General features: G+C 35.6%; 1 protein-coding gene and 1 non-coding gene across 2 annotated transcripts; one reads left to right on the forward strand and one right to left on the reverse strand.

The window, feature by feature from the left end:
• Nucleotides 1–5,963: 5,963 nt before the first annotated feature.
• Nucleotides 5,964–6,066, reverse strand: LOC145110054 (U6 spliceosomal RNA). The gene has a single exon (XR_013709440.1). It is a non-coding gene; the product is annotated as a U6 spliceosomal RNA (small nuclear RNA).
• Nucleotides 6,067–6,897: 831 nt separating this feature from the next.
• Nucleotides 6,898–7,590, forward strand: LOC145106584 (uncharacterized). The gene has a single exon (XM_079043549.1). It carries the CDS (start codon nucleotides 6,898–6,900, stop codon nucleotides 7,588–7,590), a length of 693 nt encoding a protein of 230 aa, XP_078899675.1.
• Nucleotides 7,591–16,605: the final 9,015 nt, after the last annotated feature.

Here is a 16,605-nt window from a genome sequence, read left to right on the forward strand (position 1 = left end):
TACTGATATTTTGTCCAGATGGTCACCACGTATGTTGGGGCCCAAGACAATCATCACAAAGGAAATACAGAACAATATAATCCCAAGAAAACAGATGTACACAAAGACCCCCAGAAAACAATATAATAGCAAGAAACAATAATTGATGTTCACAATACACCAGGATCTCTCAGAACAAATATAGAAGATAAAAGATAAAGGAACAAGAAGATCCTCACAAAGATTTTGAGACGAAACAGAAGGAATCGACTCTCTTTGTCCGTTCCCTACTAGGGTTTACTGGTGATGAAATCCGACCCCTAGAGAGTTATTTCAGACTTAGGAGATTAATCGATTAGGTTTTCAACTGACGAGATTGTACCGCAATCGACTAAATCACCACAGCAGAAACCTGCAAGATCACACACAATCTCGCAGTACCAGGATCTAAAGAAACAAATACAGATATTCGATTTGATTTACAAAAGAAAGAACCCTAAATCGAATCGAACATCCAAGAGAACACAAATTATGAGGAAAGAAATCGGAGTTCAGAAGAACCCTTAGATTACTTCAACAACTGTGTTAATCAAATCAAAAGGAGAAAAAAAACGGGAAGGAAACAGAAGATACCTGAACGATCATGAGACGAACAGAACTCAGCGAACGTCACAAGAACAACAAGGAGCCTAAGCTTTGATACCATCTAAAGAAACGTAATCAATACAAAATCTTCCCAACGTCATCATTTCATTCACTATGAAACAGATGGTTTACATCAACAGATTACAACTCAAAACTCTTTACAAATCACTCACACTCATATTTCTAAAACTATCACACATTATACAAGAACATGATGTATGAACAAACCCTAAGATAGAAACCCTAATCTGAAACAGAGAGAAAACTAGTCATACATCTGAAAAATATCTCGAATCTATCTCAAATGACCACATCTAACACAATATATATCTCGGGTCTCTTAGCCATCGGGTATGATATGGTAACCCGCGTGTTTATCTGATAACCTGCAAACTTATTCACACCACACCCCTACATATATACAGAAATACACATTTTATACAATAATATATAAATTAATGTTTAAGTTTGTAATAATCAATAATTCTTTTTAACAATGGTTTTCCCTATTTGTTCTAAATGGAGATTCAGCATCAAATTCATGGTAAAATTGATTTTGACTTTATAAAATCGAGAGAGAGAGAGAGAGAGAGAGAGAGAGAGGTGGTTCCTTTGTTATTTTTTTAATTGTTAAAATGAATAAATAAATATTAAAGTTTAAAAAAATAAAGAAAAATGAAAAATAAATACCCTAAGGGTACTATAGTCATTTCAATTTTCGGAGGGACTATTTTCACATATAAACCACTCCAAAAGGACCATAGATCCAAAAAACTCGAGTTTTGGATTAAAACCCCAAAAATTTGCATATCACATAGACCATTTTTGCAATTTTGTCTATATTAAAACTAATAAATTAAGTATAATATGTTAAAAGTTAAAAAAACATAAATTTATAAATAGAAGTAAAGATATTATTTTAATATTGAAATTTAGTTTATATATTATTACACTTTAGGTTTGATATTTATTTAACCTTATTAACCAACTTATAATTATTATTAGAAAGAATTGAAAAGTCATGAGAGTTTCAAATGAATGTGGTGACAGAAAAAATACATGGGAGTTTCAAATGAATGTGGTCAAATGAAAAATGTTTCATTTATAAGTATACTAGGCGAATCCTCGCGCGTTGCGCAAGAATAGAATTATATAGTTAAAATAATAACTTTTACCAAATTATTATTTAATATTTCTTATTTGAAACAAAATGTTAGTAGTAAAGCAAACATATAGTTAACATATTAGTTTTATTAAATATTATAGTTTATTTTTTTAGTCATTATGATATATACAATTATTTGATAATTTTATAAACCGTTTAAAATTGTGTAAATTATATATCAAATGAATGATAATATAACGGGTAACAAAACGTATGAACAAAAATATGAACTGCAACTTTTAGTAACATAAAAATAGAAAAACATCTATTATAACATTTGTATTAAAAAAGATATATATACAACGAATAATAAAAAATATGAAAAATAAACACTATAACTTCTAATAACATAAAAACACTAAAACATCTATTATAACATTTATATTAATCTTCATATTTAAATCACAAATTTCTTCAAATACATTAATGTTTTTAATAAGCAAAACTTTACAACCTTATAAAAGAAAGGAAAATAAAAAGTTATTAGTGATTACTAATTAATAATCATAAGTTAAAAACTCTTGAGTTGTAACTAATAAATATACATAAATTAGAAAACTCTTGAGTTGTAGTGTGAGTTTCAAATGAATGCGGTACTTGGAAATGTGTATTTATTATTACTATTATTATTATTATTATTATTATTATTATATCCGTCTAAATAATTGGTTTTGATGCATCATTTTAATCCTTTCAATTATTAAACATAAATATATTTAATTATAAATTTATAACATACATAGGTGCATATACATGTTAAACAAATCACATATAATATATATATGTATATATATATATATATATATATATATATATATATATATTCGTAAATGGCATATGTAATTCTTGTCGTAGTAATATGGATAAATTACTTTCATATGAAGAACATATCATGATAAGTCTATCATAATTACATATCAAATGTTAAAAATTATGTTATCTTTTAAAAATTGACTTTTAAATATGTTGTATAGGATAACCCAACAAAAAAATAATAGAAAATAAACATAATAAAAATAGAAAAACTACAATCAAACAAATAAGAGCATGGGGTGGTTGAATATACAAATAAAGATGTTACATAAACATACATTTAAATCAAAAGAAAAAACTAACATTCGTCAATTTTGCTCAAACAAAAAAATCTATATCCGTTTTCTGAATCTTCTTTCTTCATTTAACACCATTCAACCATAAAAACTTGAGGACAATTCTTCACTAACCTGCAATCAAAATATTTTTCTTGAAAAAGAAGAATCAAAAAGATATTTCAAGCAAAACATTGATGTTTGTAGAGTCACATTCAAGATTGAGTAATACACACAAATCACATATAAATATTAAATGGGAAACTGAATATAAAAAAAGAATAGAAAAGCTTTATTTGTTTTGGTTGAAAGAAAAAATATATTACAATTACCATCGATGTGACATAATCAATTTCTTCAAATCATCATATTTGGATCGTGAATGCTTCAACTATATGAAAACTTTTGAATCACAATATCTTGAACCACATGACGACTTTTTGTAAGAAAAATGTACTAATATAACTACATATATAATAAGAGAATGCAAAAAAATTATTGGAAATTTATAAATACTATAAATGGTTTTAATTAAGGAATATAAAAAGTTATGTAGGTTTCAAATCAATATGGATTGAGAAAACAAAATATATCTAAACATATGATTTTGAATGGTATGGTTTGAGAAAACAAAATATCTCTAAACATATGATTTTGATTGGTCTTATTTATATTACTGGAAAAAAAATATAACACGATCAAATTATGAGTAAAAAATGATACATTCATCCACAACCTTGACTTGTAGCGCTCTTTTAGGGACTTCATCACTGCAAATACGTTCTAAAAGAATTGTGCCTATTGAAATTTTTTTTTTCATTTTCTTATGAAATCCTTCTACATGTAAGATTTTATATAACACAAAAGACACAAAAGATTGGCCTTTTTATAGTAAACTTTTCACTAAATGCTAATTAAACATAATATAAGTTATAAAACTTTTGAGTGTTAAATCATAATTAAGAAAACTTTTGAGTTGCAAAAAAGGGGGTTTCAAATGAATGTGGTTTGAGTAAGTTAAAAAAGGGGGTTTCAAATGCATGAGATTCAAGAAAAAATGCTAGCTTTATAAGTATGTATGATATAAATATATAGATATAGATATAAATGTTATCCTAATGTTTCATTTGATATCTACTTTAAGTTTCACATCGATTCAAGTATCAAAATATACTTCAACTTCATGTTTATATAATAACACTTGAGGTTAGCTAAGGATTCGATTAATGTTTGAGATTTAAACCGAAACCGAACCAGAGAACCCCAAGTACCCTGGAAAAAAAATTGGACTATTCTAAAAAAAAATTAGGATAGCTTACTCCACCACTTAGGGGTGAGCGCGGTGCGGTTCGGTGTGATTATTGGCCAAAACCTCACTACTAACCGCAAATGCGGTTAATCCATTTTCAAAACCGCTTGGTGCGGTTATTTTTGCGGCGCGGTTTTGTTTTTTGTGTTTCGGTTATTAACCGCATGGATTTGGTGCGGTTATTTTTTGTGGTTTTTAACCGCAGTTTAGAGTTCAAACGGTTTTAAGAGTTCAAACATATTACTTGTAATAATAAAAAATCATATGGTATAAGAGAATTAACTTAAATCACAAAAGACTAATATCTTAAAACATCAAATCACTAGTAATTAACAATAAACATTTTAAAATTGTCAAATTTCACCATTTTCCAAAGTTAAACATAACACAAAATCAACACTTTTGTCTCCTAGAATTTTATCCTTATTTCATCCATGAAACTTATCTTATTTTTAATATTTAATATATTAATAATTTATAAAGAAAAAATTAGACAATATATGCGGTGCGGTGCGTTTTTTTTTTGTGGTTTTTAAAAACTAATAACCGCACCGCATCATAAATTTGCGGTTTTTGAAAAACAGAAAACCTCACCATCGGTTTTTATTGCGATTGTGGTTTATCGGTTGCGGTTTATGCTGTTTTTGCGGTTAATTTTAATTGTGGTGCGGTTTTTGCTCACCCCTGCCTCCACTTGCTCAATTACTCGTTCAAAACCGAAAATAAAAATTATTTTTCATCTATTAAATGGATCCTAATTTTTTTTAAAAACATCAGTCGGAGAATCTGAACACATCGATAGATATAGATGGTGATGACATGGATGTGTTGTTTACCAAAGGGATAATGACTTAGGAGGGTAATTAGGTTTCCAGTTTGTCCGTATTAGGTCACTAAGGTTTTTTTTGTACGTATTAGACCAATATGGTTGTTATTACCGTTTAAAATAGTCCTTTTTACCGGTTTCTTCATGTTTAACCGGTAAAAAAGACTATTTCTAAACGGTAATAACAACCATATTGGTCTAATACGCACAAAAAAAACCGTAGTGACCTAATACGGACAAACTGGAAACCTAATTACTCTCCTAGGTCATTAACCCTAATTATTTAGAAAACATGCTTACTAATCAATGTGACTGACTTGTTTGACTGAAAATAGTTGCTTCCATTTAAACTTATCACACAACCCTTCCAGAATTTCCAAGTCCAAAAACTCATATGATTGATGATCTTCATTACATAAATATGCAACATTTTATCAATAACTTTTTTTGTCATTTAAATGTTTACATGAACACATCCATGTGTACAAAAACAATCTCACTTTGATACCTCCCATCAATGTCTACATTTGATAACGAATGGAAATGTAAAACCAATAGGGACTTGCAAATGATGCCTATTATCAATTAATTTATAAACAGCAAAACCACAACATGAACTAAGAAACTGAAGTTGCAAAATGAATAAAAAATAAGCACATAAACAAACACATACATACTATATACAACACATAAACGGAAGTTTATAAAGTATGAAACTTAATGACAGGAAAAGTAAAAAACTTAAAGGAGACTTTATAGAAAGAAAGATCACCCTTACTTGCCACAAATGGTTGAAAACATCAACAAGAAGATCAATCTGACCATGGAATCCACATGTTGTCTGATCATGACTTCAGTAGTTCATCTACTGAAACGTAAGAATTGCAATTGAACTCTATTAGCATTTGAAAAGGGAATTAGGGTTTCAGAGAAGACGACGAAGGGTTTAAAAAAAAATTGGATCATTTCTCGATTTGTGTGTGTCATCCTTGCGCATGGGCTATGTTAATCTTCTCTGTATCGTTCCAAATTTATCGGATGTCCCCGAAGGGGCGACTATAGATGAAGCGCTTCGCCATATAGAAGAGTAGCGGGTTCTTCTTCTCGTCGATATGGGACGACGCGAGTTCTAAACGAACTAGTTTACTGTTGATGGTCATATATTTTCAATGTCTTTAAAATTAGGGTTAATGACTTAGGAGGGTAATTAGGTTTCCAGTTTGTCTGTATTAGGTCACTAAGGTTTTTTTTTGTGCGTATTAGACCAATATGGTTGTTATTACCGTTTAGAAATAGTCATTTTTACCCGTTAAACAGGAAGAAACCGGTAAAAATGACTATTTCTAAACGGTAATAATAACCGTCGACTAAATCATTACCCCTTTACCAAAATAACAAAAACCGTCGACTCCCTTGCCAAATAAAGAAAAAACCGTCACGTCACCAATATAAAAATTGTTAATATGCAAATAAAGGTAAATGATAGAACAACTTAAGATTGAAGATTTTAGTTGAAAAAACAAATGTATTTTTCAATAAACTAGTCAAGAATTAACCCTAATTTTATTATAAACTTATTCGATTTTGGAAATACAATAATTTAAACACTTTGACTCGTTTTTGTGTGCAAATTGACTATATATTTTTCTATATCTTGCGAGTCATCCCTCCCACGTCTCTAAATTCGTACAGACACGAAGAAGTTGGTTGGTTACTTCTTAAAAGGAAGAGCTCTGTTTTCTTCATTATCAAGTGACATAACACCAACCCATCACCCTAAATACTCGATTCATTCGCTCAGAATCTTCTTCATGTTCTCTGATTTTGAAGATCAATCCCTGTAATTTCATCCTCATTAGCAATTCATCAAAAAAGCTTTTTTGAAATGGCGGTAGATCTCTACTCTGATAATTCCGGTGCTACAACGACGAGTCCTCGAATTTCTTTCTCCTATGATCTCTCACAATCTGATACTGTTCCAGTTGAACAGCTTTTCCGATCGTTTTCATCTGCTAGCGTCGATTTCAATTTCTGCGTTCAGGAAAACTCCGACAACCACCACGCGTCAATGGCGGACGAGCTTTTCTCCGACGGGAAAATCCTCCCAGCGCAAATTAAACCAAACACCGACATAAACAAACGTACGCCACCTCCACCGCGTCCGGAAACCCAAAAGCCACGATCTCTTCCGCTGCCTCCGCCGGAAGACGAGGAGTTAAATTTAAAACAACAAAATTCGAAATCGTTTTGGGGGTTTAAGAGGAGTAGCAGTTGCGGGAGTGGATACGCTCGGAGTTTATGTCCAATTACTCTGCTATCTCGAAGCCATTCAACGGGATCTTCAACTAGTTCGAAGCGATCATCGTCTTCAAAAGAAGGGTTTAATCAAAAGCACCAACGAAATATCCAGAAACCTTTGATTGCTCAGAAACCTCCATTGAGGAAAACGAGTTACGGGTATGGAATTGGAAGCAATTCCACCAGTACCACTACCAGCAATGGAATTCGGGTCAGTCCAGTTCTGAATCTGGGATTTGGATCGTTCTTCTCATCTAACAAGAACAAAAACAAGAAGTGACGTCAGATATGATCAATGAAGATGTAGAGGTTAGAACTTTTTGGATTACTGATTTGATTTGATTAGTTAATTAATTGATTAATGATGGAGCATAAAGAAAGGTGTTCGGATTTGAGGGTGGGTAGGGTGGGGTTGTTGTTGAAGAAGAAGATAATACAAAGCACATGCGATTGAGGGCTTTGTAAACAACATGCAACATCGCTTTCATGGTGTTGTCCCTGTTCCATTTTGCTTTACTTTTAGGTACCCTTTTTCCCATGTTAAAAGTTTTCAAACTCAAATCAATATTATAAATCTTTAGGATTTATATATTGTTAATGTCATTGTGTAAGGATTTGTTTGTAATCATCAAACATGGTGTTGTAAAATATATGTTTTGGATGATTTGACTATATAAAACGTACTTTCTTAAAGTTTTCTACATGAATGATTGATAGGTATTTAACCAATTGTGTATAGTTATGATGAAACATGCTCTTGCTTTATGTATCCATTGAGATAGATTTGATTTTCTAATTGATGGTGACGTTTAATTATTCGTGGAAGTATTGTATGAAATTGAATGAGTGTTATATATGTGCTTGTTTGCCTATCATTCTCTATAAATCATAATGTATTTAAAATTTGACGAAATATGAATGTGTTCATAAGACAAATACATTATATATTAATGAAAGTTTATTAAGAGAAAATAATATATAATAAATAACAAATAAGATTCTTTTACCTACAAATAAAAGTGTTATTCGCCAAAATGACATTATTCTAGGTGGTATATCTTATGAAACCAGTTTTTCGGACTTCAATAAATGTGTTATTGTACAATGCTAAATTATATTTGTTATATAGTCACAATTATTTTTTTCTAGTCCATAAGCTTAATATCCTCGGGTACCTCCTAATATTTAGGATGTGGTTCTTTGTTAACATACGAATTCTTATAAAGAATAAACATCATAAAGGCTGTAGAATTCTAATCCACTGTTGTGGGATCATATTTCGCCATTATTAACAATATGTTTGTGAGTTGTAGCGCTTTGTTTATTGGTCAGGGACGGAATGTAATAGGGGCCTTGAGGTCCATGGTATCCCTGTTTTTTTTTGGGATCTAAGGAGAGTTGATCCATACCTTGATCAATTTTTGGTTATTGTCTTATCGAAAATAAGTAGTAATTAGAAAACATAGAAAAATGAAATCAATTTGGGCTAAATGAGAATTGTCATCGCCATGCTTCTCCCTCCTCTCCACAATCCTCACAATGTTGACCCAAGAAGACCAAAAGCGAGCCAAGATATAAACTTCATCGGTTTGTTTAAGTGTTTATTTTTTTGGCTAATGCTATAAGTATTCCCTCTTTTTTTTTTTTTTTCCAATTCCACCGCTCTTAATGTTATTTTATGTTTTTTGTCTTTTGTTTTTTTTGCTATTTTCCCTATTTTGTCTTTTTGTTGTTTTTAATTATTTTTTATTTTTTATTTTAACTTATTATTATTATTATTATTATTATTATTATTGTAAATTTTGATAATCGTATAAAATTCGGACAATATTTTAAAATTTGGATGACATTTTAAAATTCGAACGTTAATGAATTAATTAAAGTATCCCAATCTCTTAAAAATGAATTTCACTCAGCATCTGTTTTGTAACGTCCTCAGCAAGTAGTAAATATATTTTGAGATATGTGTCATCTACAAAGTATGTAAATGGCCGATGAGAATACTTTTTCACATTCATTCATCAATGTTATCTCTTTGTCGGTAACGATCACGCATGGGCTATCATATGTGTCGATTATGGACTTAAGACAATTTTAAGCCCAAATGTAATTGAACTCTTTTTCTTTATCCATGAACCTAAAACCAATGGAAAATTTCGTGTTTGTTGAAGTAACACCAACAATCTCCAAAAAATACATGTTAAACCTATTAATAAAAGAAAAATAATTAGTATAACAAAACATAAAAGGCATGTTACGCCTATTAGTAAATACAAAACGATTAAAAATAAAATATCCGTACTTGTTAGCCTTGTAGGTGGCATCCATCACCATAACATGTAGAAATGCACGCCATATCTCCAATGATGTTGGGTGAACAAATAATAGATCTTCCAAGGCATTAGTTGTATCATTTGCACGATGGTTAAGTATATATCCTTTTGAATGCAAAAATTCGAAGACAACTTGCATTTGACTTCGGTCTCCACACTCATCCATTCGAAATTTGTAACACTGTAACATCCATAAAATTCGAGCCAATTTAAAACTTTTTAAATCATTTAAAACCATTCAGTTATTACAATTTGTTTTCAAAATAGTTTAAACATCAGAATTCCTAGAAATCAAAATTATCAATCGAGGAAGTGTACGGTCACGTCTTCGCCTACCCGTGGCCATCCGCTGAACCTGAAAAAATAAACTTAAACTGTAAGCCCGAAAGCTTAGTGAGTTACCCCCAAAATACCAACCTCATATAACCATAATCATATCATATAAACAAATACAGAACAGCCATGCATCTCGAGTCTACAGTACGACTGGTCCGCCCTCAACGGGCCTTCAGTCCACCTGGTCCGCCCTCTGAGTCTACAGTCTGACTGGACCGCCCACGCCGGGCCTTCAGTCTATCTGGCCCACTCTCCGAGCATCGGCACGTCTGGACCGCCCTCTTGGGGCCTTCAGCCTATCCGGACCGCTCGTCGGGCCTTCGGCCTGACTATGTGCCCTCCCGAGTCTGCAGTCTATCCGGTCCGCCCTGGGTATGTTGGCCTACAACACAAAGCAGGACCCGCCTCAACCCAACCCCAAATCAACAACCATGTGCACATATAACAGATAATCACATAATAGTTTATAGACAAACAAACCGATCTAACAGATCATATAGCATAGCAACATCTTATAACCAGGATACCGACCTAACCGGTCACTAGCATAGCATCATACTAAATACCAGGATACCGACCTAAACCAGGTCACTAAACATAATACCGTCCTAACTACCAGGACACAGATCTAACAGATCAGTAAACATATCATGCAATTACCCGGATATAAATCCGATAAAGAGTCGGCCTTGGTGTCGTAGGCCCTGTTGATATAGTGAGGATAACTCACCTCGCAACTAACACACTGAAGTGATAAGCTCCACTCTCGGATCACAATCACAAACTCCACCACCTATATTCATCATAGAACCATACTCATAATTTCCAATCTCCCAAAATGCTCCCAGAAGTCAACTGGTCAACCCTTGGTCAAAGTCAAAGTCAAAGGTCGAGGTCAACAATCCATGTTGACCTCAACTCATCGAGTACCCTTAGCTACTCGCCGAGTTTCTTGCCTAACTAGTCAACTCACCGAGTCACTCATCTGACTCGTCGAGCCCACGACAATCTTCATCGGACTCGCCGAGTTGACCATGCAACTCGCCGAGTCTCTTCAGTCCTTCATCAATACAGATGCTTTTTAAGCCATGCTAAGGTTCCATGTGGCAGATCCAGCTTCCGAATACCTGTTTATCAAGTAAAGTTGCAAACTTTACGTGCATGCAAAGCTCTAAAGCCTTAAAATGACAAAACCAAGCTTTCAAAGAAGTCTCACATTAGAGGGAAGGTTCATGCTTGCCAAAGCTGAAACTTTATGGACTTAGAGACCAAGGAAAGTCCAGATCTGAAGTTACAACTTCAGATCTTAGCTTATACCCATGAATGGCTTCTTATTATACTAGAAAAGCCCTAAAATCCACCCAAAAGATCTAGAATGAAATGGGGGGTTAAGATAACAGCTTAATACCTTCCCAAAAGATGCCAACCGAAGTAGATCTTGATTCCCACGAGTTCCTTGCTTCAATCCACTTGTTTTCCCCAAGCTCTTCTCACCAAGAATCCTCTTCCAAAGCTTAAAACACACAATGGGGCACACACACACATGTATTAGGGTTTTGCTAAGCTCTCAAGAGACTGTAAAGAGGTTGAAGGAGGCTTATGATTCTTTAAATAGGGTGCAAAACCCTGGAAATTAGGGTTTCATCCTCCAACTCCTACTCGTCGAGTCCCTTCTTGGACTCGGCGAGTAGGTCACTTAAACACGTGGACCAACCCACAGCTACTCGACGAGTCAGGCAACCAACTCGTCGAGTAGAACTTGAAATCATGAAAATTTATAACCATAAATTGATACTCGAGAATCGGGGTGTTACAATTCTCCCCCACTTGAACTAGACTTCGTCCTCGAAGTCTGCTGTGGTGAACATCCTCGGATAGTGCTCCCGCATCTCTGCCTCCGGCTCCCACGTCCACTCGGACCCTTTTTGGTGCACCCACTATACCTTTACCAAAGGTACATCCTTGTTCCGCAGAACCTTCAACCTTCTTCAGAATGGCCACATGCCTCTCAACATAATTCAGGCGCTCACCGACCTGAATGTCATCTAACGATACTACCGCCTCCTGATTCATGACGCACTTTCGCAACTGCGAAACGTGAAAGGTGATGTGAATCCCAATCGAACCTTTTCACAAGGTCTATCCTTCATGCCACTTAGCCAACTTGACAAAATCCTGATGATCCAGAGTATCGGAAATCTGAATTTTCCTCTTCCTAAAGCGAACCCCTTTTGTGCTGACAGGATATTTGTCCCAAAGATATCATACCAAATCGATCCACTAAAACACGAACACACATGCCTGGCCCAATCAGCCTCGGGCTGGAATACCAAACATATCAGGTCCAATCAATCATAGGGTTCGCTCATCCTCATGATGGAATACCCTAGATAGAAATACCTCTATGAACATAACTCGGGTCTACTCATAACTTGACATCCAAGGATCTATCCTTGCGTCTCATCCACCATCCTCAGATTCGTCACAACCGAGTGCAACTCCTCCGAATCTTCAACAATACATCCAATCCGAACGCGCTCCTACGACAGACATAACCAACACAATCTCTATGCCCACAGCCTATGAATGGAATACCCTTACGTGGTCCTTAGCATAGGTCTGGATTGCCTCCGAGCCCACCGCATGAGTCTGGTATGCCCCTTCCAGCCCTCAGCTAATGACTGGAATGCTCCTGATGACCGATCGACACTATTGTCGTCACTTCAGTTGCCCAACACTCCGGCCCTATTGATATCCACCTTCCTCCGCCGCTTGAAGGGCCTAGTCGACGCTCCTCTCATCAACGAACAACATAACGATACAAAAACTACTACTACACATGAATCCCAAGTCATAAACCCATTTCAACTCTTCTTGCTACCATATGACGTTTCTCAAGCGAAGTCGAAACCTCCTTGGTCCCAACTTGTCTGCCCACTACCCGAACATCGGACACCTCACCGATTACTGAACCAAAAGACACACACAAACAGTAGTCCCACGCGTCTCTCGAAAAGAAACCGACTGGCTGGACTTGCTTCCACGCCCTGCCACCAACTCCTGCCAACATAATGAACGTTACATGACCCACGTCAGCCTCACATCCTACCTGGTCTTCAATGACCCATCTTCTCCTTACTTCATACACGTTATGGCCCTTTCGTAGATGAAACCAACCCAAGACACATCACAATAACTCAAACCATCATCACCATACCTACCACTACCGGCCAACCAGCACGACACTCATATCTAACCCATATCACCCCCTTCGGGTTGGAATACCAACATGTCTAATCAATTCAAATATCGAGTTGAAATCCTCAGGATTTGTTGGCCTACTGCCTCAACCCTACCGTTCCCCTTGAGCCTCTGTGCCTACGACTTTCAGTCGGCCCACACCGGGTATCTTGGCCGACCGCATAAAGCAGGACCGCCTCAACCCTATCCAAATGCCATAGACAATCATGAAAAAGATCTAACCCGGTTCCCAGAACCAGAATGACAGGATATTCTAATCCCAAGCCTTCCTAAGGCTGGCGAATACCCAATCGGATCTACTTCCCAGTCCCCAACTGGAGTATTACCCGATCCAAGAAGATTAATCCTTTGAGGCACTCCGAACCAATGAGATCACCAAGATCCTCTGTACTCCATCCGATCTCTAATAACATCTTCCGATCAAACCCAAAAATACACCGGAGTCCTCAGCCTCCTCCAACAACATGCTCAATACCTGGGGACAGACCTGTTGATTGCTATAGCATAGCAGCATACTCAATACTCGCACATAGATCTTCAAACACATACAAAGTCTTCAGCATGTCTGGATCGTTCTATACTGTTGAGCATCTCCCTGGACCACCCCTCCTGGTGATCCTTCCCATACAGATTGTTCTCACCCCACTTGGGGTTCCGAACTCCTGATCTAATCCGTTGACTCTAACCCCGGCCTAACCCTAGGCCTCATGTCGATCGTCCACCTCCTCGGAAATCTGTGGCCTGTTCCCTGACCCGCGTGTCTACCACATACACTAAATCTGTAACATCCCAAATTTCAAGCCCGAAAATTTATTATTTAATTAAGTAACTCACAACATAGTTTACCAAAACATTTCCCATGCCATGTCATTTGTAAAAAGAAACTTAACAATGTGTCTGAAAATCATATCGTTAAAAGTAAAATAAATCAGAATACATGTGACACCAGTCAAATTTTGGTCAAAAATTAATTGATCAATAATCGTAATTAGGATGAACCAAGTGGTAGAGTTTATAACAAGGTTTCCAAAAACATAAAAAACACTGAAATCCGAGTTATAACGAAGAAGTTATGACCAATCGAAAATCCGCGGTAAAACCGGCAAAACACTGTTCAGTGTAAAGCGAATTTTCGATAAAAGGATTTTTAGCCTTAACAATCTAAATGAAACTTGTAGAATATGTTAAACCGAGAATGTTCATAAAAAGAACGTGAAAATCCGACTTCGTATGAGGAAGTTATGATTTTTCGAAGTTTCGGTTTAGCAGTAGACAGCTAAAAATTCGAAATATAAATCGATCAATATTTAGCCGACGCAACTTAAATAAGAATCGAAGGTCTCGTCAAAAGTAGCACAACGGTAAAAAGACAGACGAAAACGGACGTCGGATGAAGAAGTTATGAATTTTTAACGGATTCCCGTCCCGGTCTGTTTAAAATAATAATATTAAAAATAAAATCAAAACCAGCCGACGAAGTCTAAACGAAAGTCGTAGAGTATGATTTTACCTACGCGTGCATATAAAGAACGTCAAAAACGGAGCTCGTATGCGAAAGTTATGATTTTCGCAAGTTTTTGGCACAAAAATCAAGAAAATCTTGAAAACCGGGAAATTTCGCATGTCACCCTTCGGACACGTCATCATCACGTACGAACCTCCACGTGTCATCTTCTGGTTGGACCGCGGTACACGTGTTACCTCCTGAGTGGACCGCAGCCGAGGTCCAATGAGCTTCGGACAGCCTCGCATCGGACACCCCAGAGACACCCCCTTCGCATACGTGTCAGTCTTCTATTGAACCGAAGTCCGGTCCAATCCGAGCCTCCCATCTGCGAGCCTGCGGTCCGAAGTAAGCCAGAAACCTCGCCACCTGTCCGACACGTGTCACCTTCGCACAGCTTCGGGTCCGAACCTTCGGACTATATATAGCATGCGAGGGCTTCCGAAGAAACCCCATTTTTCACCCCAAAATTTCCCCTTTTTCACATTTTAGCCCCGGAAACTTTCTCACGACCCCCGAAGGCCCCGGTATCACGTCTAAAGCCCGAAGCAAGCCCCAGAGCCCCGGAATTCTCAAGAATTCATCTTCTCTCCTATCGAAACTCTGCCCGGTTTGAGCCGGTTTCTCGTTAAATAAACTCTTTACGGGAAACGAAACGCTGCCAAATCACCGCTTATCAAAGTGAGTTCATACCCCTATAATATACCTTTTTAAATGGTTTTATATGCTTTTTAGGGGGGGAATACAAGTTTAACACAATATTAAATTGTATTAATAACTTTATGTGATAATAATCACACAAAGAATTTCCGTATGCTTTTAAGAATTACCAAATACTTTCAAAATAACGTGAAACCATGTTAAATCCTTAAAGTCATGTAAAAACTCCGTTAAATTCTTTGAAAAATGTTTTATAAACTATTTCAAATTATAAATGCCAAAATCATGTTTATATATGTATAAATATATAAATAAGATTTGAAGGGCTTAGGACTAATGAATTATCCTATATCCTTTTCCTTGTTTGGATGTGGAATTAGGGTTGTATTATTTGTCCGAATGTCGTTTCCTTCTTAATTATATATATGTTATACATATATGAGTACAAAAGGTTACTCCTTTTGGTATTACCACCTTTGTATCAGGCTGAGCAAAGGTGTTCATCCATGAGAAACCATGCTAATCAGATAGAACATATAAATTATAATAGGTATAATTTATCATTCAAAACTAAAGATACAAGTATGATTTACAACTGTATACTTTCCAAGGAAATTACCAAAATTCATTCAACTATACCAAGATATGTATAATACCTTTAATATACGAACAACATATTAAAGAAGTAAAGATACATCATACCTAGTTTGCATTAACAAAGGTACGATACAGAGTACCAGGGTTAGCAAACACGTGGTAATGTCGGGTTTGCATTAACAAAGGTACGATATACAGAGTACCAGAGTTAGCAATCAGGGGTAATAATACATCATACCGGGTTTGCATTAACAAAGGTACGATATACAGAGTACCAGAGTTAGCAATCACGGGTAATAATACATTCTGCCGGGTTGGCATTAGCAAAGGTACTATACAGAGTACCCGAGTTAGCAAACTCGAGGTAATAATACATCTTACCGGGTTTGCATTAACCAAGGGTACGATACAAAGTACCAGAGTTAGCATTCATCGGGTAATAATAATAATACATCGGAAATCTCGTTGAAACAATAAATTTATGAGACCCTTCACGGTGTACTTATCTAAGTACGACCTTTTTAAGTCCTGAACTATTAGCCAGAATCTCTTGTAGGGAGAGCGTGAATTTGTGTATAGATCTATATGGGATTGACAATCCCGC

This window comes from Lactuca virosa, chromosome 4 (genome assembly GCF_052849685.1).
Source record: "Lactuca virosa cultivar CGN04683 chromosome 4, Lactuca_virosa_CGN04683_v6, whole genome shotgun sequence".
NCBI lineage: Eukaryota > Viridiplantae > Streptophyta > Magnoliopsida > Asterales > Asteraceae > Lactuca > Lactuca virosa.

Coding starts and splice junctions, on each gene's coding strand:
- LOC145106584 (XM_079043549.1), top strand. CDS start 6,898: ATGGCGGTAGATCTCTACTCTGATAATTCCGGTGCTACAACGACGAGT.